This window comes from Myripristis murdjan, chromosome 16, assembly GCF_902150065.1.
Source record: "Myripristis murdjan chromosome 16, fMyrMur1.1, whole genome shotgun sequence".
Classification (NCBI taxonomy): domain Eukaryota; kingdom Metazoa; phylum Chordata; class Actinopteri; order Holocentriformes; family Holocentridae; genus Myripristis; species Myripristis murdjan.
This window is the reverse complement of record NC_043995.1, coordinates 669,965-697,498: the sequence shown is the minus strand read 5'-3', so window position 1 is coordinate 697,498 and position 27,534 is coordinate 669,965. Positions and strand designations below refer to the sequence as shown.

General features: G+C 40.2%; 1 protein-coding gene and 1 long non-coding RNA gene across 3 annotated transcripts in view; one reads left to right on the top strand and one right to left on the bottom strand.

Moving 5' to 3' along the window:
• Positions 1–94: 94 nt before the first annotated feature.
• On the top strand, positions 95–25,746 carry LOC115373228 (uncharacterized). The gene is made up of 3 exons (XR_003929514.1): positions 95–159; positions 22,996–23,004; positions 25,736–25,746. It is a non-coding gene; the product is annotated as an uncharacterized LOC115373228 (long non-coding RNA).
• The window catches only part of cdk14 (cyclin dependent kinase 14), a 433,611-nt gene continuing 420,740 nt past the window's right edge, over positions 14,664–27,534 (bottom strand). For both annotated transcript variants that reach the window (XM_030071499.1, XM_030071500.1), the window contains 2 exons: positions 23,194–23,333; positions 14,664–14,790 (listed from right to left, as the gene is read on the bottom strand). In XM_030071499.1, the coding sequence (XP_029927359.1) occupies positions 14,675–14,790; positions 23,194–23,333 (256 nt within the window). In that variant the 3' untranslated portion in view covers positions 14,664–14,674. The remainder of the gene's footprint in view (positions 14,791–23,193; positions 23,334–27,534) is intronic.

Below are 27,534 nucleotides of genomic sequence, written 5' to 3'. Positions count from 1 at the left end.
TACAATGACCAGCACAAGCAAATGGGGTGATTTTGACCACTAGTAAAATGAAAAGTCTGAAAAGTTATGGCAGTGAAAAGTTGGATGGTGGATCCAAAGCCTGCACAGAGAGAAAGCCAAACCACGGCCATGAGCTGCTGTGAGACAGAAAAAAAGAGAGTACAAACATAGAATGTATGGTGGACAATGGGGCTAAATGCTATAAGATGATAGATACATTTGATTCTAAATATTGATCAGTAATAGTACAATATTGATATTATACTATTACTGTCATTATTACATAGCCCAATATTTATAGTGAAGAGATAACTACAAACTGATGTGAAATCCATGGTTGTAAAATGATGTCAGTTTCAGAAGATTTCCACCAGCATTGAGACTATGTGCTGTTGACTGGTGGCATAAGCAGAAGAAAAAGCATTTTCCCCTAAATGGTTCCAGATTTCATTCATCTAAATACACAGAAATGTGTATCCTCTAAACCAGCATCTAGTAATTTTTGCCAATACACAGTAAAAAAAATTACTATCAAGTCCCACTGATTGCTGTTCATTTAACCATTTAGCTCAGTTATACTGCACTACATCATCCCCTGGAGGTTGCCTCACACATTCTCTGACGTGGAATACCTTCCTGTATCTGCGGTGGAACATTGTATGGGGCTTCTACAAGTTTAAAGCTGTAGTTTATTAGAACTTTCTGTTTACTGTTGGATGTTCTGACATCTGAGTTTGAACTTCCCACCTCCATGCTGAATGTGTTCCTTTGCAACTGACATGGACATCTGCAAGAGAATAGAAACACACTGACTGTCTCAACAATGAGAGTCACTAATGATAGCTGATGTTAGCCACCAAGGTTAGCCATGGCTAGCTAGAGCTAGTCCTTTTCACTGCTAGCACCAGGTCTGTTCATCATATTAAAAGAATACACTGTATAAATCTGTAACATCGTAAAAAAGACTACAGAGAACTCTAGACTGAAGTTGAATGTGTTTTCAAATAAAAATACATCAGAGAAAAAGTTTGTTTATTGTTGACTGTGTTTTCCACCATTTTAGTGTGACATCATATAAGGGTATTTCACTAAACTTTGAGCTTTCTGTAATTCTCACTGGGAGTTCCAAATTAACTGATGTTCCTTTGCACTTTTCTATGTGGAAGGTCAAATTTATCCTAGTTCCAAGTTCAGTGGAAAGATCCATACCTTTTGAAGTTTGGTGCTCATATTCTGTGTTCTAACACTATTGAGTGCTTAGGTTTCGCTTTCACACCAACCTGAATTCTCATTTTTCCCCAGTAGACTGAAAAATAATATGTTTGAAGAGGTAGGAGAGACCGGGGAAGATGACAAGTGAGATCTCAAATTTTGACATGTGGTATCCATATTTGTTTGCTATAAATGACATACACTTGGACTTCTACTATACCATCACAGATTATGTAAATTAATGTCAAATACAAAGAGGTATGTTGTTGCAACCTACCCCAGTACCGAGGTGAGTTGTAACACTACTTGGGGATGGATGTAACAATTAAATTATTATGCTTAAAAAAGATCCACACTAATAAATGAATGGAAGCACATTAATGAACAATAAAGAAGGAACCATAAACTTGTAAGACTACAATAATAATAATAATAAAATAAATAAAAGTATAAGTTAAATACAATAAAAATAAATACAATAAAATAAATAAATATATATAATATAAAATAAATAAAATAAAGAATAATAAAGTATAAACTGTCGTGTGTTGTGTGTGTATTTTGTAGCCTGAAACAGGTTAATGTGAAAAAGCATTTGAACACTTGGAGATCTGTGGATCAATCAACAACAGTGTGGTGCAAAGCTGCACTAAGTACTTAGTAAGTACTAAAAGGCATTTGAACAGTTGGACTATCTATTGAACAATAAACAAAACACTTTTGAACTGTGTTTTTAAGGTGCAGAAGTACTTAGTAAGTAACTATTAACTAGGCAAACTGCCTAAGACATAATACATGTTTAATTAGATAGGTGAAGAACCGTTACAACCCTCCCCATGCCAGGCAGCCATTAAAAAGCTAACCGTTTTTAGCATTTAGCTTCAAAGCTAGCACTAATACAACACATCAAATTAAATTAGAGAATCTACTACTTGAGCTTATGTAAGTGAAACAATTGTATGTACAACACAATGGACACTATGCAAAAAATATTTGTGATGAAAATTTTTTACTTTATTACCTGAGAAATTGTTTTTTGGCTCCAGAGCAGTTTTCAACTCAGAGACTTGAGGCGTCACCAGTGAGCTGTATTTGTAAGTGGGCATGGACTATATTGATGACATCACCACAGCTCATTTCTGATTGGTCAAACTGAGTGTTACAACTATCCCTTTGTTACAACCATCCCCGGTCTCCCCTATATCACATATAGGGGATGCAGATTTCAGGAGGGAAGGAACATACATGAATATACTTGTACGTTCTCTATTTCTCTCTCATGAATATCAACCAGAGCTCAACTCATTTTCTCAGAGCATTTCAAATGACAGGCTGAGGAACTTAAACTAATTAGCCAACTTCATTTGACACTAATTCCCTCAGCCAAGACAAGCTCCAGATCTGCTGCTGTGGAGGATCTGTTGGCTGGATCACATAAGACAGGGATTTTTCTTTTTTTCTTTTCTGAGAAGCAAAAAAAAAAGAAAAAAAAAGAAAAAGAAAGAAGAAAGAAAAACGGAAGAGGACAGTGCAAGAAAGGAAGAAAAAGGGGAGGTGGGAAAATGGAGAGAAAAATGTGTGGTGCTTTGTGCATCTCCAGAAAGCATCCTCAATTGCAACAAGATTATCAGCCAAGGGGAGGGATTCTACTGTGTTACATAACACTTGAGGGGGTGAAATAATGTCAAAATCTTCGAAATGGGTGAAATATTCCTTTAAATTATGAAGTGGAGGAATGGACGGAAAATGCATTGAGGAAAGGATGAAAGGAGAACAAGAAGGGAGATGGAGGGAGACATGGAAGGGTGAAACCTTCCAACTCGTCTGCCTCCCTCCTCCTTTATTAAGGGACCTGATAACAAGCTATAGGTAGTGTATATACACTACTCACAAAAAGTTAGGGATATTCGGCTTTCAGGTGAAATTTCAGGATGAAACTAAAATGCATTATAACCTTTACAGGTGACCTTAATGTGACCTTCTGTAAACTTTTGAATGCACATGTCCAACTGTTCAATGTTTCAGTACTTTTTGCACAAGTTGCTGTTCTCTAACAAGGAGTTTAACGGCAAAAATTCACATCAGGTGTTTGATGCTCCAGCTCATCGAGGTCGTATCATTAGGGAACGGCTGCTGGAGACTGGGGTACCTCAGATGGAGAGGCCTGCACTTTCTCCAGACCTGCATCCCATAGAAAACCTATGGGATCAGCTGAGTCGCCGTGTAGAGGCTGGGAGCTCTGTACCCCAGAACCTCAATGTCCTGAGGGCCGCCCTTCAAGAAGAGTGGGATGCCATGCCTCAGCAGACAATAAGTCGACTTGTGAACAGCATGAGACGTCGTTGTCAAGCTGTAATTGATGCTCAAGGGCACATGACAAGTTATTGACACTGACATTTTTTGTTGTGGTATATCCACCACTGTTGTTGGCTTTTGTTTCAATAAATTGTTTGAGATGAGGAAATCACCAGTGTATGCTTCTACTTAAATGCCCTACTTTCATGATATAATATCACTGTAGCGTGAACATTTTCCATTTTCCATAAATTTCACCCAAAAGCCAAATATCCCTAACTTTTTGTGAGTAGTGTATGTGTGTATTTGTGTGTGCCCAGGGGAAGTCATGAACCCACTACAGCCCTTTTCCATCCACCACTTTCACCTCTTTCTCTCTCCTCTCTGACAGGCCAGGGGATTGGATCTGATGAGGCATCCTCTGTCACACGGTTAATCACCCCGGCTAACAGAGGAAGAGAAAAACAGAGGGAGAGAGGTAAAGAGGCCGCTATGGCTTTTTATAGGCTGATATTGATATTTTGGGATTTAAATTTGACCATTTTGTTACAAAAATATTCCAGAATTCCCTGGTATTCAGCATTTTCACACCGTGAGTATTTAAGGATAATGCTACTGTTACTCCTACTACAATTTCTAGTACTATTACTACCACTACTACTACTAATAATAATAATAACTATAATAAAAAAAAAACTATTATAATGATGATGATAATATATCCATACAAACTATACACACTAAAGGCAATGGTGGCAGCGAATCTGATAGAGGGCATTTTGATCTGAACTCCTTCCTATAGGAAACAAATTCTGAAAGATTCTATATACAAAGTAAGTTTCTCTTGCAACAAATGCCCTTTATCCCCACAACACATACTCTCTAAACTAAACTTCTACTCTCTGCGTTTCTACTTTATGCACAAAAATTCACATTTTATATTATACCGTATTGATCTGAATATAAGACGATACTTTTTCCATTGAAAATGCCCTGAAAAAACGCCCTTGTCTAATATTGGGGGTCTAAGCAAATACACATGTATTGTACTTGCATATGTTCCGTGCTTGAATACAGTACACTTCCCCCGCTCTGGCGCGGTTGGAAGGGGTGTGCTCCAGCACGGTACGGGCGTTCATGCACGAGCACATGCACGGTCACGCACGCAGCGGGCGAACGTGGATACAACGTAAATCATGCAACTTTCCTCCTGCCTCCGCAAAATCATTTAATGCGCAGTGCGATTACCGGCGAATGGCCGCGTCGCGCAATCAATAATCAATCATTATTCTCCCACTCCCGCTCCCACTGGTTGGAGATGGCTTGGTGGTTGGAGATGGCTTGATGGGCGCATGCACACGCAGCGACCGGCAGCAGTGGCGTCCTGTCTGTGATTTATGTTTGTTTTTTCTCGTTTTATAGTTTTATTGTGCTCTGTTGAAGTTATTTCTCAGCTGTGATTACTCGTCATTGACTTCCACTTTCCGTCAAAGGTGGATCGCCACCCGGATACCACAAAACCGGCATGTTACTCAGCACGAACATGAAGCGGCTTGCACTGACATTTCTACTTACAGCGTCTTACCTGGCGCAAGGCTGGCTCGTCGATCCGGTGCCTGGCAGGCTTAAGTACACCAGAGACTTTCTGCTTGGATTTAACAATCCCACGGACACTGGTCCACCATCGGACCTGATCTTTCCCAACTTGGAGGAGTTTGACAACTACAAGGGCCGTGCCAACTCTCCTTTCCGCAAGGTGAGGAAGCGGGGCAGGAGGGGAGGAGTGAGGGAACGGGCGAGACGGCAGTCCCTGTCTCGTATCCCGCTGCCTTCTATCATACTGGGCAACGCCAGATCCCTCCGCAATAAGATCGACGAACTCCAGGCCCATGTCCGCTACGAGCATGAGTTCAAGGAGGCCTGCATCCTGGCGCTGACGGAGACATGGCTGGGGGAGAGAGACCTGGACAGCGAGCTGGCAATAGACGGGTTTGGTGCACCTTTACGCACAGACCGGGAGGCCACGACTACTGGCAAATCACGAGCTGGGGGTGTATGCTTGTACATCAATGAACGCTGGTGCAGAAATGTCATAGTTAGAGAGAGCTTATGTACAAAAGACATTGAACTGCTCTCCGTTTCTCTGCGCCCTCCCTATCTGCCACGGAAATTCCCACAAATATTTATAACTGTCATATACATTCATCCAAGAGCCTCAGAGGGCTCTGCGTCAGATCTGATCCTGCAGACCGTGCAGAAACTGCAATCACTGTGTCCTGATGCTCCCAATTTAATTATGGGTGACTTTAATCATTGCTTGCTGGACAAAACTATCAGGAACTTCTACAAATATGTTACCTGTCCCACCAGACAGGGAAAGATATTGGATCAATGCTATGGACAGATTAAAGCAGCCTACAAATCTTTACCTCTTCCCCCTCTAAGCACAGCGGATCACAACTGTATTCATCTGATTCCTACATATCGCACTTGCCTGCAGAGAGGGAAAGTGACCACAAGAAAGGTGAAAGTCTGGACGGAGGAGTCCAAACTGGCACTGCAGGGCTGCCTGGACTGCACAGTGTGGGAGGAGTTTACAGATTCATCTCAAGATTTAGATGAACTCACAGATGTTGTCAGTTCATGGATTTCATACTGTGAGGAGACTGTGATCCCCCAAAAGGTTGTCAAGATCTACCCTAATAGTAAACCCTGGGTGAGCAATCATCTGAAACTGTTACTGAAAAGGAAAAGACAGGCCTTTAAAACGGGAAATTTCCCTGAACTAAATTCCCTCCAAAAGGAAATCAAATATGAAATCAAGAGAGCCAAGTTGCACTATAAACAAAAGGTTGAAAACAAGTTGAGGAGTAATAACTCGGGATCAGCTTGGGACAGCATCAGAACTATGACAGGACTAAATGAGAAAACAAAGAAAAGGGTGGTGCTTGAGGGCTTTACTTCAGACATGGCGCTAGCACAGGAGCTTAACAAATTTTATTCTAGATTTGATATTCATGATTTTAGTAGTGAATTGGCTGTTTTAAAAAGAAGTCTTTTAAGCTCCTGTGATTTCACTCCCTCTTTTTCTGTTCAGGATGTGGTGAACATTTTTAAGCACTGTAAATTGAAGACAAGCCCTGGCCCTGACAATATTAGCAGCCATTTGCTGACCCACTGTGCCGAACAATTAGGCCCTATTTTCCACCATATTTTCAATCTGTCACTCTGTCAACAGAGAGTTCCGGCCTTGTGGAAACAATCCACAATAGTTCCCATTGCCAAAAACAGCCGCCCTAGATCTCTGAATGATTACAGGCCGGTTGCTCTGACCTCACTTATAATGAAATCTCTCGAAAAACTCATAAAAAAGGAACTTCTGGGCAAAATTGAACATCTCCTGGACCCTCTGCAATTTGCATATCGCGCCCACAGGGGGGTGCAGGATGCCACCATCACTCTACTCAACCTCATACACAAGCACTTGGAGGGCAGCGGAAACCATGTCAGACTGTTATTTGTGGACTTTTCTTCAGCGTTTAACACCATTCAGCCTCATTTGCTGGCGGAGAAGCTCACACAACATTTCAAACTGGACGGTAACACTGTGGGCTGGATTTTGGACTTTCTCACTAACAGGTCTCAGAGAGTCAGGGTGAATGAGCACATATCCACTTTATCAAGAACATCAACTGGATCTCCACAAGGCTGTGTTCTCTCTCCTCTCTTATACATCATGTACACAAATGACTGCCGTAGTAAATTTGACAACCATCACATTGTTAAATCTGCAGATGATACAGTTATTGTGAGCCTGTTAAATGACACTGAAACGTCCCATGGCCCTGTTTTAAATTATTTTTTAGATTGGTGCAGTGAGGCCTTTCTAGAATTAAATGTCACAAAAACCAAGGACATGTGTATTGATTTTAGACGCAACCATCCTGCCCCTGTAAATACAACAGTCAATGGAGAAATTATTGAAACTGTGGGCTCCTATAAGTATCTTGGCATCATCATTGATAACAAACTGACTTTTGAGGACAATACTAACTTGCTTGTTAAGAAAAGCCAGCAGCGTCTGTTTTGTTTGAGGAAGTTAGCCAAGTTTCAGGTTGACAGATCTTTGATCACTATGTTTTACAAATCTTTTATTGAGTCTGTTTTAACCTTTTCATTCATTTGTTGGTTTGCATCCCTCACTCTGAAACAGAAAAACTCATTATCCAGGATAACAAAGGTCAGCAGTAAAATTATTGGTTCCCAGCAAAAAACCCTCTCAGAACTGTACAATAATCAGGTTTCAATGAAGGCCAGATCCATCATGTCCGACAGCACTCACCCCCTGCACTCAGAATTTAGGTTCCTGCCCTCTGGTTCCCGCCTCAGACAACCTTTAGCCAAAACTAACAGATACAAATTCTCCTTCATACCCTCCGCCATTTCACTACTCAACTCTGTACAGTACAGGTAGCATCACCTTTAGTTCCCATTTCATTCAGGTATGCACTTTTTTTTTTTTATTTATTTTATTTACTAACTACGAATATTTTTTCTTTTTTTACTACTGATTTATTTACTACTGTCTGCCTTGTGTGTCTCCTTGTAGTTGTTGTTGTGCTGTGTGTCTGACTCTGTTGTTGTCATTGTGGTTGTTGTCGATGTTGTTGTACTGTTTTCTTTTACTACTGCGGCAGAATCAATTGCCCCTCGGGGACAAATAAAGGTCTTGAACTTGATCATGTTGTCTGTGTCGCTGTCCATTGTGCTGCTGCAACTGCGTATAAACAAAAGTTGATTTATGATGAAAGGTATATATGGCAGTCTGTGTGCGCCGTGCACCTGTCAGATCCGGCAGACCTGACCGGGGGAGTGCAGTGCCAGCATCGGGTGGGCCGGTCGGCGTGCGCCGCCACCCGGTTGAATGTAGCAGCCAGCTGACATGCCGCTCCGGCTGTCAGTTGGACGCTTTCTGAAGTTACCTCCGAAACTGTCAAGGTAAATAAACATCCCTTAACTCCTTAACCCTGGCCCAGAGTGCAATGTGAGACGGTGGCGGTCTCAGAAAGAAGAGCTAAAAAACGCCCACAGCCAGAGAAGGGCTTTTTGTGGTCCACAAACTGGTCGATTCAACAAGACTGACAGGAGGGTGTGCGATTTTGTGAATGAGAAACGTAGTGAAGGACTGCCCGTTACGAGGGCTGTGATGCAGCAAAAAGCACTTGAAGTTGCCACAGAGCTCAACATACCCCGCACTGAGTTCAAAGCTAGCACGGGCTGGTGTCGCAGAACGTCCATATAAAAAGTAGTTTTCCAAAAAAGGGTCTTGAAAAAGAGGGGTCGTCTTAAAATCAGGGTCGTCGTATATTCAGATCAATACGGTATATATTACATTTTGTAAGAGCCTGTGGTGCAGAGTGCTGGCACAAATACAGAAAAAGAAGGAGGCTTAAAAAGAAGTAATTAAGGGTTGAAAGTGAGTGCATGCATATTTGAAGAAATTATGGAGAGTTATAGTTAACATCTGCCACACTTGACAATGCTTTTCTGGGAAGATGAGATGAAATGAAAGCCCACATAACTGAAGCGGCTCAGTCAGTAAAATCAGGTATGGATATAAGAGATGGTGGGAGAGTACAACTAGCTGATTCGACTGAAGGCTCTCCATTTCTCAAGGCTATGCCTCCAGTTATTCCTTCCCTCCCCCAGCCCCCCTCTCTCCCCTCCAGCTCACAGCAGGGATATGCTTTAAAGCACTTTGTCCTCTACCTAGAAAAACTTTCCAACAGGTCATTTTGTGGACCGCGCAAATCAATTTCTTCTCACTATGGAGTGAAGACATACATATGATTTTCTGTACCGTTGACATTGTAAGTTTTGGACAGTGGTGGCTCTGTTTGAAAGATCTCAGGGAGGGGATAAATACTCACTTTTACTCTTTTACTTTTAAGTTAAATGCATGCATATCTGTGAAGGTTTCCTTAGTTTTAGCAAACAAAATGGAGCACAGTCACTTTGGCGATGCCGGTGGGCAAGAGTGTGTGCATAGGTGTGCATTCACATTTAGATAAATAGCTAGCACCTCTACACACCGGAAACTGCAGTTTAGCCTTGCCTGTAGCTGTTATCTTCAAAGTGGCACAGAGATGCTTCAGGGCCAGAATGTCCTCTCAGTGACCTATATTGGCTGAAGCCAGGCCAAGTGACCAGTAGAGGCAGAGAGAATAGCAATCTACTGCAGTGGTTTTCAAAGTGTGGTCCAGGGACTCCAAGGGGTCCTTGAGAGGGGGACCTCAGTCAGTCCTGCCTCCAGTAGATTGATTATACAAAATTGAAAGTTAAGGCAATTTTTTTTTTCTGGATGGAAATGAGGGATGTATTTTACTCTCCCAAGAGTCTTGGATTATTTTCTCTCTGACCTCCAATTTGAAAATGTGGTGAAGTTGCAGACTTTAAACTACAAGGTAAGCTGCTTTGAAATAACTTTTTAAAATTTTTTTTTTTTTTTTAATAACAGGCCTTCTTTAAATTGTATGGTAGAGAGAAGACCCACAGTGATTACTCTCGCATTGCAAGGGCTCATGTTACTGTAAAACAGGGGTTTTCAACCAGTAGGCCACAGTCCCCTTGTGGTCGGTGAAGGTAGTGGAGTCCTGGAGAGTTAACCAAGTACCTTCTGTCCTCAGATCAACATTATAACGTTGTCCTGAATTCAACACACATATATATGATTGGGTATATGTATGGAATTCAGGACACTGTACTGCTGATCTGAAGCTATCAGCTCGCCTACTTAACAAAATCTGGATGGATGATGGAGGAGCAAACACAGGTGGAATCAGGCTACCTGCAGCTAGTTTACTATGAGATAATGTTAGCTAGCATACTAAAGTATTTCCTGGGCAGTAAATCACTTGTAGGTTGACTTGTAGGTCAACACAGCTAAGAGTCACTATTAGCCAATAAGAGAGTTGTTTCTCAGAGAAGCAGCAGCTTGGACTTAACAATGTGTATTCAGAATGTTCCTTGGCTTCAAGACATGTTCATAATGCACTGGAAATAAGTACCTTCTGGATATGACTTTTGGTGGCTTTTAAAACATACTGAACCTCACAGTTTGAAACATGATCTTGCCTACATCTACTAAATCAGTGGTTACACATGCCTTTTCAATATGACCTTTGTCATCCAATCATGCCAGGATGCCTTAACTGTCAAGTCTGTACTCTCTGAGATCAGATCTTATTCACATTTGGATCAATTGGCTGGCATTGAGCTCAGATCTCAGTGAGGTGTGGGCAGCATGAGAACACAACCCAGACACTTTATCCATAAATACAGTGGATATAAAATTCAGCTGTTGTAGTAAGATTTTCCTGACATTAACTTAGCTGCATCTTACAGGAGGCTGCCAAGAGGCCTACAGCAACGGAAATGGAGCTGCAGGAATTTCTAGCAAGTGCTGGTTGTGTACTACATGTGACAACAATATCAGGTATTCTTCATATATCTGGGCTATGGGGTGGTGTGGCAAGAAGGAGGCCTTTTCTTACAGAGAACAAAATCCAAGCCTGGCTGCATTTTGCAAAAACCTGGAGTGCTTTTGCAAGGAAGAGTGGGCAAAGATTGCTAAGCCAAGATGTGCCATGCTGATAGACTCTAACCCGAAAGACTGAATGCTGTCATAATCTCAGAAGGTGCTTCAACAAACTATTAATTTAAGGATGTGCATATTTATGCAGCCATGTTATTGTAAGGTTTTTTTTTTTTTTTTTTTTTTTTCCCCTAAAAGAGTTGTTTGTTTTTCAGGTGAACTGTACAGGTTATAGGTCACAATAAGGGCAGAAAAAAGTTCTGACATGATATATCTTGGTCTTAGTTTTTTACATCACCAACAACCTGGCATTTTAAGAGGGGTGTATAGACTTTTTCTATCCACTGTATAGTGGAATATATCTGCATGAGAATATATCCCATCACGCACAAGAATACATCTGATCAGGCAGGTCCCATTGAAGTGTCGAGTCTGGACACACTTATGCAAAGACAGCTGAGTTCCAATCTGGTGCATGTGATCACAAAAGTCTTAGGCAGTGTAACCAATGCCTAAGACAAAACTGCTGTATGGTCCAAAGCACTTCCTGTGGGCTTTTATCTCCCAAACTATTACTTGAGCATTGTACTTATGTGAAGCTGATGACATGGCTGGACAAACTACGTCTCTTCCTCTTTAGACACATCACACTCCTCTTTATACTTTTTACCATGAATGCACTACTGGAATACCTGAACGCACTAACCATCCAGGGCACACTGCAACAGTAGAGCTCCAGTCTCTGGCATTGCGGGCATGTTTTCTTAAGACAAGAGCACAAATTAGAGGAACACGGACACAATTTCATTAATCTGAGGGCTTGATAACAAAATGAGAAAGCTTAAATCATGCACACCTTTTAGGATTTTGTGACCTTGGTTTAGGATTTTGTGCATACAAAATTAATTAAATACACATGGGTTTCTGTGGCATCTCCGGCACTCCAGTTACTACTTTCAGTTACAATCTGTTTTCAAACAATACTTCACTTTGTTTTGCAGCTTGCTTTACCTTGCAATGTTTGTTGTACTTGACTATCGCAATATCTTTTCTTTGTTTATAAATATATGTGAACTCAGTGTGGCTCCATACAAATGGTGAAGTGTTTCCGACAAGGTAACATCAGTCTCTGTTCCAACTTGTTGTTGAAACTTGGAGTTGAACTTTGTGGTCACTGAGTGGATTGATGGAGGGAACAATTGCCTAGACTAGGCACCTTGTTGCATCAGCTAATCTTCTGAATAATGCAGAATCATGAATAAACATAAATCAATGCAGTACACTACTGTAAAGCAGACTTGCCTTTTTTCCCTTTCCTCTCTCTCTCTCTTGCCCTTCACCTTTTTTCATTCCAGCCTTTCTGGCTTTCTCTCTTCTAATCAAAACAAAAGAACAAAAATCAAAACAACAACAACAACAAAAAATAGTTATTCTCAAATCAGTCTTTCCTCTGCCCCAGCTATACCCAAACACTCCCACTATTTCCCCTGTCCTCTCTCACATTCTCCCCCTTCCCTTCTTTCTTTGGCCATAGCAGTGACAGACACTGTAGTGCCGTAGTATTGGCATGTCTCAGGGAAAGCGAGTCAGGTCCAGCCTTCAGCTCAATAGCTGCACGGCTTTCCTCAAAGGCAGCCATCCAGCCAGCACAAAGCCTGCCCACTGGGAATAGGCCCAAAAGAGAAAAGGCTGCTTCCCTTCACTGCACTGCTCTGTCTGAGGCGGCCTGCCTCCACTACCTCTTATAAATAATACAACATTACTTTAACAAAAAAGAAACCCTGCTCTGCTCCAACAAGCCTCTCTTTCCATCTTTTATTCCCTCCCTCTCCCCTCCCCCTTTCCCCATTTCCTCATCTCTCCGATTTTGCTATACCAGAATATGTGTAGCTTGCCAAGAGGCCGATATATATGATGAATTAAATACTCCATTAAATTTGTTGTGACTTTTTGTGTGGTGTTATTGTAATTATATTAACAATACAGAATGATATAACTGCCTTCTGTTGCAACAGACCAGTATAATTACAGTAATCTATTTCTGCCCGTAGCAAAGTTTCTATTCAAGCCAATTTAAAGAAAATTACATGAAAAGGTACAAAAAATTAAAATAATAATAATTCAAAAAGCAGAACTGCAAGAAAAATGCAAGGAAAAGGTATTCTAGTATTGATTAGTGTTGTTCAAACTGTTATTCTCTTTAGTGTGACTTTGTATACAGTACAAATTGATGTATGTGTGCATATATCAGGGTGTCAGTGCACTTGTGCATGTGTGTGTATGTGTATGTGTGTGGGTAGATGTGGGTGTGTGTACACGGATTAGGGTCCTATCAGTGAGGCTCTCCCAGCCTGTCAGGCTTTTGGACTGGCAGGGACAAAGAGGCTCATTTCAATGTGAATGCTGCAGCTGAGAGGACACAGCTCTCTCAGTGGGGTGACTTCCACCCTCGACACACACACACACACACACCCACACACACACACACACACAGACCATGAGCCTCCAGATGAGGCTAAACATACTTCATTATATTCACTTGGATAGTAAATGAGGGGAACTCAGCTCCCATCAACTACAGATTGTAGAAGGAAATTGGAGAAAATTCCACTCTCTACATTTTGGCTCTACATCAAACATATGACTATATGTCTATATCAGTTTGTTATTTCCTTTTTGTGAGCAGTTATTTTTTGTCTGGATAAGGAGGCACAGTAACATCATAGTCATACAAGTGGCATAAAATAAAGTATAATAAAATACAGTTTCTTTTATTTTTCTCCAGCTACAGAGACAAATAAAATATGTCTAAAGTAATAATTAGCTATTTTTTTCATATGAATAAATGTCTGTTTTGCTACTATATCACTGATTGGCATAATACAACAGAAATTCAAGTAGATGTAATCTGGATGGTGGTGCTGTGTTATGGGACGGTGCTGGTCCTCATGCTGCCTCGTCCATCATTAGACCAACCATTATCCCTATACCAGGCCTCCATACCTCTCATTACATGCAAATATGGCTGCTTTATCTGAGTGGTGAATATGACACCTATCTATAAAGAATGGGATGCCCTCCTTGCCCACTCAAAGCCATCCCACCAGTAACTGCTGGATTCTGTTGTGCAGACAGGGAAGCTCTCATGCAGTTATAGTTGAACTGTTTGAATGCAAGGCTTATGGAACCAAAAATTCAAATGTGAAAATTGAAGGATTTTGATTATATGTTGTGAAAACTTTGGTACCCCTGCATTATTTACATAAAGGTTTGTTGCAGTATAAAGTGTTGGTAAACTGTAGTAAAAAGGCTAAACATTCCAAATAAGTGGAATGGTCATTTAACCATTAGTATGTCTTGAAGGCCATGAAAACAATGCACATTTTGTACAGTCTTTAAGCTATATCCTTATATTCATACATTCATATACTGAATTTTGCACACAATCACAATACTGTGATAACTTTTAACCACACATTTAACCATGTGTGTTGCTGCTACAGTACTGTTTGTGGGTTTTATTCCCCCTAGAATACATCAGTACATACCTGGCAGACAGTCATGTGCCTCAGGTCAGTGTTTGCTGCCAGAGGAGGCTTTTCCATGACTGTTCCTCCGTGCGCAAACCTGTATGCTGTCCCCACACTCTGTCTGCAGCTTTACATTTGGTACCGTAAAGACAGAAGACACTGTAAGGGAAGAAGAGAGAGAAGGATTAGAAGTACTGTTTCACTCTATGGAAGGAGAAGCTTTATTACTGAGAACACAGTTTTCAGCTAGAAAGATGTCCTTCAATAGAATACGATGCAATTCTTATGATCTGCCATTTCCATGTCACATAGCTGACCAAATTAAAACACTGAACTGGTTGTTTGCAATAAATTGCTTACTCAATTTTTGTTTTTATCTCACTCCTATTTCTTCTTTTTGCATTTTGAAGGTCTACTTAGAACCTTCTTAAGATCCAACAGTGCAAAATGTGCAAAAACCATTAAACTTCACCACTTGGAGCAACATTCCCACTAGCCTCCTGGAAACACTAGCATCAAGCATGCCGAAACGAATTTTTGAGGTGATTAACAAGAATGGCACAGCTGCTAATTACTGAGTCCTTTTTTGAAAATTTTATTTCTATTTTAGGGGGGGGTTGTTTTTTTTTTAGATATGGTCTTAAACTTTTGATCAGCTGATGAACAGCCTATTTTGGTTTAATGGTTGTTTGCAATAAATTGCTTACTCAAATTTTTTTTTTTTTGTCTCACTCCCATTTCTTCTTTTTGCATTTTGAAGCTCTACTTAGAACCTTCTTAAGATCCAACAGTGCAAAATGTAAATTCTTGCAATTTTTCAACTGGTCTTAAAATTTTGATCAGGAGTGTATGATGTTTGTGCTTTCCACAATAGGTTATTTTTTTTCTGCAATTAAAGACTAATACTGTTGTAAACTGAAGCAAATGTTTTTCTAAATGGACAGGAGGTGTATGTATTTAGAAATCTAGATGATTGACTACTTCCTAGCGTCTGTATTGGTCGCATAGCTACCAGCGGCACATACTTGCACAACGCGCATGCGTGCGCCCTACCCAGCACTCTACTCTGCGCCAGTCTGTGCGGTACCCAGCACCGTACCAATATTGATTTCTCATCCTAGCAGATTTTCTAAGGTTGGTGTTATGACTGTTTTAGTGACCACTCCATTGTTTACTGTGTTTGGAAAATCAAAATCCCCAAAGTGGCTCCTAAAATGATTAATATCAGACAGTATAAAAAGCTGAATCTTGACTTATTCATAAATGATTTGCTTGCCATTAATTGGGACAGATTCCAGATAATTCCAAATGTTCAAGATGCGTGGGATTTTTTTTTCTTTCTGAGTTCACAAAGGTGGTTGATAAACATGCAACTTGGAAAGTGGTTAAGGTTAAGGGAGACATCTCCCTTAGATCAGCCCTAAACTTATTGATCTCTTCAGGCAAAGGGACAAAGCATGGGCAACATACCGCCGGACAAGAGATAATGCTGACTGAGAAATCTATAGGCAATTGAGAAATCTAAGAAAAACAAAAACCTCAAATGCTAAAGCCATTTACTACAAAGAGTGTCTTACTGGTGAAGCAAAAGGCAGCGGTCACTGAAAATTCCCAAAGAATTCTGGAGAAAAATTAAAACAATCTCTAACACCTCTGCGAAACATCCCATTAATCAAATTAGGGTCAATGGGAATATTCTACATGACCCATTATCTATTTCCCAGGTTTTCATCAAGCATTTCTCATCTGTCTGCTCCTCGCTTCTCCCTGACCCCCAACCAACCACTAGTTCTCCTGTTAATACACCACCATGTACCAGTTCCTTTACTTTTAGGAAAATGTTACCAACTGAAGTGCAGAAAGCCATTTGTGAATTAAAAGTAAGCAGTGGTGCTGGACTTGATGGTGCTGAAAATTGGTTTCTCAAGCTAGCCACTAACATCATTATGTACCCTCTTGCTGATTTATTTAACCTTTCACTGGCCACCAGTGAAGTACCACTCATCTGGAAATATGCATGTATAACTCTAGTCCATAAAGGGGGTGATCTGCTGGACTGCAGTAACTACAGGCCTATTTCCATCATTTGCTCTATAGCCAAAATATTTGAAAAATTAATCTTTAACCAACTCTCTCTCTACCTCAGTAGTAATAATATTCTGACACCTCTTCAATCAGGTTTTAGACGTAACCATTCCACAGCCACCGCTCTACTTAAATTAACTAATGATGTGTTCTCTGCGGCTGAAAAAGGTGAACTTACAGGTGCCATCTTTATTGATCTTACAAAGCCTTTTTATTTTGTTGATCGTTATCTACTTTTGGACAAACTTAATGCTATTGGACTATCTAGAAATTCCTTACTTTGGTTCAGCTCATATTTACATAATAGAAGACAGTGTGTTACTCTAAATGGGAAAAGTTCTGATCTCCAGATACAGCAAAGTGGAGTGCCTCAGGGCTCTACACTTGGACCACTACTTTTCACCATATATATATAAACAGCCTGCCATCTATTTTTAAAAACTGTCATCTTCAATTATATGCAGATCATACTGTTATATATACATCAAAACCCAATCTATCGCAAATTCAAGCTTCACTTCAGTCTGACTTCACCCTCCTGCAAGACTGGCTCTCCCATAACAAGTTGCTGTTGAATAAGCCCAAATCATATACTATGATATTTGGTACCAGACACAAACTTAACTCCATGTCAGGCTCTTGTGCTATTTCCTGCAATGATGGCACAACTCTGCATTCAGTTGACAGTTCAAATATTTAGGCATATGGCTTGACTGTAACCTTTCGTTCAAATCTCATATTGATCATATATTACACAAAGTTAATTTTGGTCTCAGTACTTTTTACCGATCTCGTCATTGTTTAACGTTTAATGTTAGGAAGAAACTTGCTATTCAACTGCTATTTCCTCTACTCGACTACTGTGATGTTGTTTACCTCAATGCTCCTAAATCTGATCTAGCCCCGCTGAACACTGCTTACAACAGAATCTGTAGATTTGTCCTTGGCTGTGCTTTCCATATGCACCACTGTATGTTGTATCAGAACCTCAATCTCCCTTCTCCTGACGCGAGAAGACACATGCACGGCTTGAATTTATAAATAAATCTTTCCATTTAAATTATCCCTCATATTTGAAACAGTATCTTTCCCTTTTTACATCAACCCACCAAGTTAGATATACCTCTCAGCTCTTCTTCACTGTTCCCATGTTAAAAAGGCAATTGGCAAAAGAGCCCTCAAGTTCAATTGCTCCTGCCGATTGGAATAACCTACCTGCTAACATTAGATCCCTCCCCTCTCTTGGTTTGTTCAAGCGTGCAATGTCATCTCGCTTTAAGGTTGAATGCTCATGTATGATCTGAAACATCAGGCTATACATGGGTTTAGGAGACCCCACTGTATTTCACAATCTCCTCAGGACCCAGTTATCACCTATTGCCCATTTCTGAGTCGCTGTTGCTGTGGCTTCTGTTCTCACAGTACAACTACCTTTATAATAAGCTAATCAGTCAAGTTACTGGCTTGTACTAGTTGATCATTTTGTGTATGCTAAGGTTGTAATGCTTTGAATACCTCATTCATTGTTTGTGTGTGAATGTTGTATGTGTGTTGTCCTTGTCATGTGTCTGTATTTTTATTTTTATTTTATTTTATTTTTCTTAGGGACCCCCTCGAAAACGAGGTGATACACCTCAAGGGGTTTATCCTAATAAAGAATTTGCAGTTTTTTCTTCCGTTGAGATAGCATGTGTTGCTATTTTATGCTAATTGATACTGTATTAGTGTTAATATGTATTGTTAAGATTTTCCAAGACAAATGTATGTGGTTAATGTTAAATGATTTTACCATGTTGAGACTTGATTTTGGTTAGCTCACACATGTATCTGTGCAAATAATTTGATGTACATTAGAGGCTGTGTAAGCTAGTTATCCTTTTCTGAAGCTGCTGTAGAGGGAGAAGCAACATAAAGTTAGTTCTGTGTGAGAAAGGAAGAAAAATAGCTAGACCTGGGAAATGTGCTTAAAGAGTGTCTGAACCATTTATCTACTGAAATAGCCTTGGCCGGTTAGAGCGGTGGCGCGGGTGACCAGGAGGAGGAGCGGTTACAGCAGGGGGGAAGAGGATGTGATTGGTGGACCGAGGGACCGTTTGATTCAAGATTCAAAGACCTACGCTGGGACTCCATCTCTACTCCTATCAGTAAGATCTGTCCATCACGTGGGATCTTTAGGATTTAAAAGAAACAGAAAAAAATAAATAAATAAATTGAGCTGGAAGGTTGTGCACAACTAACAGGGACTAAAGCTGCAGCTAAAAACTTTTTTTTTTTTTTGGGCCAAATTTTTATTTACTTTATTTTTTTATTATTTGTTTGAGGAAAATTTTAAAATTTCAAATTGTTAAATCTGAAAAGAAAAAAAAATGAAAATCTGTTTGAATAATAATTGCACAGAAAACAAAAGGAGTTAAACTGTGTGTGTGTCTTTTTTCTTGGTGTGAAGTCGATTAATTTTTACAGTCAAAGATTTATTATTAGGTGTTAGTCAGGACATTTTGATAACATTATCTTTACTCTTGAACCAGAGCATCACTAGCAAGTGTGGTGACTCTAGAACTTGAGATCTATTTTTACAGGTAACTGGCACCGACTGAACTAGATCTGGTTACACAGGGTCATCACACCAGATAAGATAGCTTTATGGTCTGTCAGGCTTGTGAGTAAAATGTGTTTGGGGATTGAAGGTGGCGGTGAGTGCTTGATGGAAAAATTATGCATTAATTCAATTCAATTCAAATTTTATTTGTATAGCAGCAAATCATTACATAAGTTATCTCAAGGCGCTTTACAGAAATCCAACAGATATTGGACAATCTACCCATAATCCCTCTAACTGAATAAACTAACTATATGGACATCAAACATCTGAGTGAAAGTTCTAGCACAGACAAGCACTAAAGAGTTAAAAACGCACTAACCCTAACTCTTATTACGATACTACATATTTATGACTTGGCTTCCATCTTCTACCTTGCTTTCAGAAGCAGTTATGTCATTATCAAGCCCACACTCAAGACCAATGTGGCTACACTAATTTTACAAGTCAGGAAGCTGGAGCCAGCCAATTTTACATTTTAACAGGGAAAGTCAGTGCTCTCTTGGCTAATATGACAATAAAAATAACCAACCAATCAGAGCAGCAGAGACCAGAGAGACATGGATGTATATATGAATATTCATTTAGACCAGGCAACGAATAGTCTTTAGGGATGGGAATCAGCAGGAACTCCCCAATACGATATAATTCACGCTACTTAGGTGCCAAATTGGTATGTACTGAAATTCAATACTGTGCAATTTTGGATCAAGTTAAAGACTTGATCCAATTTGATCATTTCGGATCACAATTAATGTAATTGATGCAAAAATATGAGACATAAAAATAAAAAATGGAATTAAATTAAGTAAGTAAAATAAGTAGTGGCCTAGATCCAAATCCAGCTCAGACCCTTTGCTGCAGTGGTGTAGTCTACGTGATACGCAGGTATACGCCGTATACCCACTAGAAAAGGTCCCGAATATCTGTATAACCACTTCAAAATGCGCAGAGATACGTATCAGTATGTTTTTTTTTTGACATAATGTTCACTTTCCCGTTCATAAAGTCGCCTTCTCTGTGTTATGAAGTGGGCTCTTTTTGACCATAGGGGCTTCCATCAGGCGTGACATGAACCCTATGTAAACTACTAAGGAAGCAGTGAGGTTGTATGGTGCCGCTTCGGGGGACACTTACAGCTGGAGCTAACGTTAACGTTTCAGAAAGCGCGCGTGTGCGCGTATGTGTGCGTGTGAGCACATCCTCTTATCTGACTTATTATGTGTTCATTTGAATATTGTCCCCTTAAGCACTGAATAATATGATACACTGAGTCAAATTTCAAGTAGCTAACATTATCATAATTAGCCACTGATCACTGATTGACACTACCCGATCCATATGTCCTGCCTGAGTTTTCATGCTAAAGTTTTAGCACGAAACTGTTTACTATGTCTGTGGATTTACACAGCTCTCTACAATTCTCCAATTGAAGAGCGTGACACACTTTACATGACAACAAGAATCAAAGACAGTAGAAAATAGATTTTTGTTTAGGTGTTGCAAGGAATGGATGGTTAGTTCTCAGATGGTGTGTGCCTGCAGCAGGAAGCTATAATAGGTTTGCTGAAAGAAAAAGTGACAGCACATGCACTTGATATTCATGTATAATAACATTCAAAACACTGTAATACAGTGCTCTTGTTTTTCATTTATCTATCAGTGCTGACAGTTAAAAGTTAGGTTTAGGGTTAGGGTTATGGATAAATTTGTATTTTGTAACATGTTAGCTTATGAAGTATCTTTGTCCATCTCTACACAGACACACACACACACACACACACACACACACAGATGCCAGTTCGATGTAGCTTAGGTGTTTATCCGCTCCTGTCCTCATTTTAGAAAACAGTTTTAATTCACTTCCATTCTTCCTGCAGTGGCTCTGCTGCTTTGGGTTTGCATGTGTTGTATGTGTGTCATCATGTGCATGCCAAAAAGAGAGTGGGAGAAAGAGAGAGGGGGAGAGAGAGAGAATAAAGAGAGCGAGCATAACAAAAATCAAAATAAGGGATCTCTTTCTCAGTGACCGCTGCCTTCTGCTTCTCCTCACACATAACAACCTGCTGGGTACTGATAACAGGATTAATAACACTGAAAAATCCTAATCTGGGGAATTAAAAATGGAATTTGCCCATTAAAATTACCACCCTGTGGGCTGTTTGTGGTGGCAGCACACTCAGGCCTGCTGAGCAGGCTTTCACACCACTAATGAATAGTGGCTTAAGGGATTGGTGATGTATGTATACGTAGCTTGTCAAATAATATGGATATGCACTCATCTCTGACATACTTTCATGCACTAGTCTGATACTACAGGATTAATTGATATGTAGTCTCAAATAGCCTAAATGTGGGGCTGTGGCTAAAGCCTCTGACATTTTAACCAAAAATATACTGGGAGAGGATCAACAGTATTAATATTATGCAAAATAAAAATCTATTTTTTAACTTCACATGTGATGAAACATAAATTACTCTGTATTTCTTTGGTATTTTCAGAGGTTTATTAAAAGAGTGGTTCCATGTGTTTTGGCTCTGGGCGAAGAACAAGTCAGGAAGACAGAATATCAAACTGAGCATCTTGCGGCGGCCAGCAGAGGTCCAGCTGGGCCTTCTGTCCCAATGGCATCCACATAATAAGACATGCTTTCTCTGCATGAACAAAAACAACCCCGGGTCGCTGCTTGCCTTCTTCTTTACAGGGAGAGAGAGTGTCAGAGAGAGAGTGTGTGTGTGTGTGTGTGTGTGTGTGTGTGTGTGAGAGAGAGAGAGAGAGAGAGAGTGGAGGGGATATCATACAATAGAGCTGAGGGAGCTTGAAAAAAAGAGGAAAGACAAAGAAGACAGAGAGAAAGCATGAGAGAAATACAGATAGAGAGAAAGAGAAAAAAGAAGAAGAAGCCAACTTCCCATCCAACTGTCAAGCGAACTGAATGATTTTTTTTTTTTTTTTAATTTTGAAAAATAAAATATGACCTGTTTGGACTGAAGTACATAAATCTGAACTTGTTCTTTAATGTCAGCTAGTCTTGATCTTATTTCATCTTTCACTTCAAAAAGAAAACAAAAAATGACATTAGTGCGGTAATTTACCAACTAATGGTAACACAACAACCAACATTCAAAATCATACAGTGGCACCATAGTGTATTCACACTACATGCTGTGTGAATTGTGTTTAAAGCATGCTGTTATTATAATAACCATCTTACACTCACAATGTTCTATAATATGCTTATGATCATTTATGAGGACCACATAAAATGAAGCTGCTATGGTCGCAGCTTTCAACACTACTAGCAACACATTCAATGTGACTAATTTTACACATTGGGAGGTACTGAAACTCAATACTTTTGTGACAAGTGAGTTACGTTAGTACCAAGTATGGGTGTGGGTCGAGAAAAGCAAGGAGAAATGCCCTCAAAAAGGTTTAAAAAAAAAAAAAAAAGGCTTCACTTTGTGTATGACTATGCCCCTTGCAGTTGAGTTATTGTTTAATTTACAACCTTACAATCCTTTTTTGTACATATTGCATTTTGAATCAAAATAAATAATATGCCAAGTTGCAAAATGGAAAACTGAGATATTTTGCTTTATTTTATCAAATGAAAAGACCTGTAACCAAAAAAAAACAAAAAACAAAAAACAAAAAACAAAAAAACAAAAAAACAAAGCCAGTACAAGTATGGTACTGGCTATATGGTATGGTATGGTACCAATATCGAATTCCAGATAGTATCGTTACCTGTACCAAAAATGTTTAAAAGGCAGCCCTAGCAGATATGTGAAGCTACCAGGAAATGTGCCTGCAGCATGCCAGCAGAGAGAGCCAATATTGTAGCCTCAGTAAGCAGACAGGAAGGGCTACGTACTGTCCTGCAGCTCCCAGAGTCGTGGAGGGAGGTGGCTGAAGTATTCATGGTTCAGAGCTGCCTGGGCCGACAACCGGTTCTTTGGGAAGCACTGGAGGAACCTGGAGGCCAACTCCTCAGCATGGTCCACATAGCCCAATCTGACATACAAACACAAACACAAACACATTAGCAGGCATGACCACAGAATCATGCAGACAGACAGACAGGTACAGATGAGGTCACCAAACAGTCTGTCAACACATAAATAAACAACTTGAAGGGATAATTCAGCCACTTTGAAAAAATCTGAAATGATTTCACTTCCCCACTAGGTGTTAGGTAGGACAGTAGTGCTGCTATCCTCTTCTCATCATTACTGAGAGCTGGTGAACTATCCCTTTAAATAAAAACCTTATCTCATTTCGTCTGTATGAAATATAACCTGCTCCATCCTTAATATAGCCCTTTATATATATACAGTATATACACTACTCACAAAAAGTTAGGGATATTTGGCTTTTGGGTGAAATTTATGGAAAATATAAAAAGTTCACGCTACAGTGATATTATATCATGAAAGTAGGGCATTTAAGTAGAAGCATACACTGGTGATTTCCTCATCTCAAACAATTTCTTGAAACAAAAGCCAACAACAGTGGTGGATATACCACAACAAAAAATGTCAGTGTCAATAACTTGTCATGTGCCCTTGAGCATCAATTACAGCTTGACAACGACGTCTCATGCTGTTCACAAGTTGACTTATTGTCTGCTGAGGCATGGCATCCCACTCTTCTTGAAGGGCGGCCCTCAGGACATTGAGGTTCTGGGGTACAGAGCTCCGAGCCTCTACACGGTGACTCAGCTGATCCCATAGGTTTTCTATGGGATTCAGGTCTGAGAAAGTGCAGGCCACTCCATCTGAGGTACCCCAGTCTCCAGCAGCCGTTCCCTAATGATACGACCTCGATGAGCTGGAGCATCAAACACCTGATGTGAATTTTGCCGTTAAACTCCTTGTTAGAGAACAGCAACTTGTGCAAAAAGTACTGAAACATTGAACAGTTGGACATGTGCATTCAAAAGTTTACAGAAGGTCACATTAAGTTCACCTGTAAAGGTTAGAATGCATTTTAGGTTCATCCTGAAATTTCACCCGAAAGCCGAATATCCCTAACTTTTTGGGAGTAGTGTGTGTGTGTGTATATATATATATATATATATATATATATATATATATATATATATATATATATATATATATACAAATATGTATATATGCTGCTCAGACACACATTGCACATGAAAATGTGTGCACACTCACACCTTCCTCTGTTGAACTTGCCTTGCACAGGACAAGTTCGTCACTACAAGGAACCAGACAGAAGCTGTGCCCCTCCCTTCCCCCGTCTCTGTTTGTGTGTGTGTGTGTGAGTGAGTCTGTGTGCATGAGCCTGTATATGTGGAAGGGCATATCTATTTGCAAGTATGTGTTCACAGGGGGGTATTGCTGAACTCCTGAACCAGTCCTGCCTAACAGCACCAAGGGGGAGAAAAGATTGAAAATAAACAAACAGCAACAAACTCAGTCAGTAATTAGGCAATCACTGCATTAAATAAACATGATGTTATTCTGTGCAGCTCGCTTGCCCAGCAGTTCTAGTTCTCCTGCAGCATCTCATGTTCTGCAGGCTTCTCGTGTTTGGCTCCACGGTTAGGCACTCTGACAGCCACTCCCATGGCTCTTGATCTCAACTCTACTTTTCAGCAGAGAGACAGAGGGAGTATAAATCGCAGTACAGCTTATCAACGCCACTCAGCAATGAGAAAGAGAAGCGGCAGGGATAAAGTTAATGAAGTCCATCAGGGCCTCTGCCTGCCTTCCTTTCATATAGCTCAAACTCTCTGAATAACTCATCGGAAAAGTTAAAAGAGAAGCAAGTCAGTGTGTGAGCAACCTATACAGTGTTGCTGAAACTACACTGAAAAACACTTTCTACAAGTTGGTTTAACCAATAGGTTTCTTTAAGGACCATCCCAGTGATTTTGCATGTTTAGTACAGCTACAAAATGTATATTCTTCAATTTTTTATTAATCTTTTCCCAAAGCAAGCAGTCGTATTTTAGAATTCTGATATTATCTTTTTCTACCTTTTATCAAGTCATTGATTTCCTTTCATTCTATTATGATATGAAAATGTACTTTCAGAGACTTCAAACTTTCTTCACACCAGTATCAAATCACTGTAGTAATCTTTAGCAAAATGGTTTGCTGACAAGTAAAATGTGGGGAAATTGCAGGAAATAGGCCAAACATTCAAAATCACTGGTCCTTTAACCCTATAAAGCCTGAACTATGAAAGAATTGGCAGAAAATATATATATTTTTTAAATTGAACCCTTTATTTAGTCCTATAACAAAATATATATGTATATATAAAAATAATTCAAAAAATATGTTATTACACAACCTTTCTGGTGTATGATATGTGATATGTACTTGAAGTGCCAATGGTATGGTCCAGGGTGAACAGGGGAAGTGTTCAAAGGTATACAACAGTATTTTGGTCAAGTATTGATTAAACTGAAAATGAAAAACGGAGTTGAAAATGTGTATCATATATGATACAAATGGCTTTATAGGGTTAAAGACTGAAAAGCTGATGCTGATATTTATATACTGTCTATCGAGGGAGACCCAACATGGTCTGTACTTGCATTTGGTTGCTCATTGGACCAAAGGGCTGTAAGTTTGACCATACCTTATTGCAGAAGCATGCAGATTGGCTGTTTGTTTGAACCAGAAGGCTCCCAGCTTTAAAACAAGACCATGCTTCATTGTGGGTTATTGTTCTTCAAGCAGTGACACAGCATTGATCATATTGTGAAGCAAGCATATGAGGTACAGTATGTTAATGTGAGTCATTAGCAATGTAGCAACATTTTAGTCTTAAGTGCTGATAATTTCTGAAATTTACTCCTACTTTCAACTTAAGTATAAAAGCAAGTTATCAAATTTCTTAAAGCTAAGAATCAGTCTTACTCTCCAAGTTATTTAAGGCAGCTAGAGAGGCCTCTCAAGTGGTTAGGAGCTGCCAGTAGGGGGTGTGATGGCACTGAGGAGATAGACATCTTTCAGGAGACGAGGAATGTGTTTGATTTGTTTGATGGCATGCAATTAATCAAGCAGTGTCATTTGGATAGAGCAGGCAGCATCTTTGTCACCAACTTAAGGGACGTCGTCTCAAACTGACTACACAGTAATGCATTTTCAGAGGAACTGAGGGTAGTGATGATGCTTCATTTCCTTGCCACAGGAGAAATGACACTTTTTCAGGGTTTTATTTTAACTGTTGATATCCCTAGCAAGATGTATTTGTGGTTTTGAGTACCTGTGGTCTGCTAAATATAGTTTTACAACTCTTCTCTCTTGCCTTTTCCCGGAGCTCTGGCAGGATGGTTTGTTTAGCCAATCAGAAGAGAGAATCAGCCCCTCTCCACCAATTGGCTGACTGTTTTCCGCCAAGCATGATGTTATGCAACCATAAGTATTTGAGCCCGACTCCAATCCCGGACCACAGACGAAGCCGGCATTGTATTGTGTCGGGTTGATAAAACAGTCAGTGCTGAAATGAGCCCAACAGACAAGCAAATTTGGACTAAAACCCTGCGGGACCCACGAAACCGGGACCCTGAGCGTGATGTTATACTTACGTGTTTGAGCCCAACTCCGATCCCGAACCACAGACAGCAGGAGACACCGAACCACCTCAAATCTGTTTATTACAGGATGTTTCAGAATGGTGAGTTATTTTTGTTACATATGTTGTGAAATTGTTGTCCTGGGAGCAGGGGGTACTGGCTAAGTTCGCTAACTTGTGAGCTTGTTGCCTGGGGAGCAGAGGCAGACTGGCTAAGTTCGCTAACTTGTGAGCTTGTTGCCTGGGGAGCAGAGGCAGACTGGCTAAGTTCGCTAGCTTGTGAGCTTGTTGGCCGGGGAACGAAGTCGGACTGGCTACGTTCGCTGGCTTGGAAGCTTTTTGCCTGGCAAGTGGACGCTGGCTGGCTAAGTTTGCTAGCTTGTAAGCTTGTTGCCTGGGGACGCAGGTGCTGTGGACGGAATCACCGTCCTTGACGTCAAGGATTAACGGAAGTGCAATCCGCTCGTTTTACAGGGACAGTTTCTTATTGAACTCAGCCCGTGTTTTGAAACTCTTCATGATGTCATGATGTTGGTGACTCCTCTGCTCCCCAGGCAACAAGCTCACAAGCTAGCGAACTTATGCCGCTTTTCCACTAGCACCTACTTGGCTCTACTCGGCTCGATTCTACTCGGTTTGTAAGGTTTTCCATTAGGTG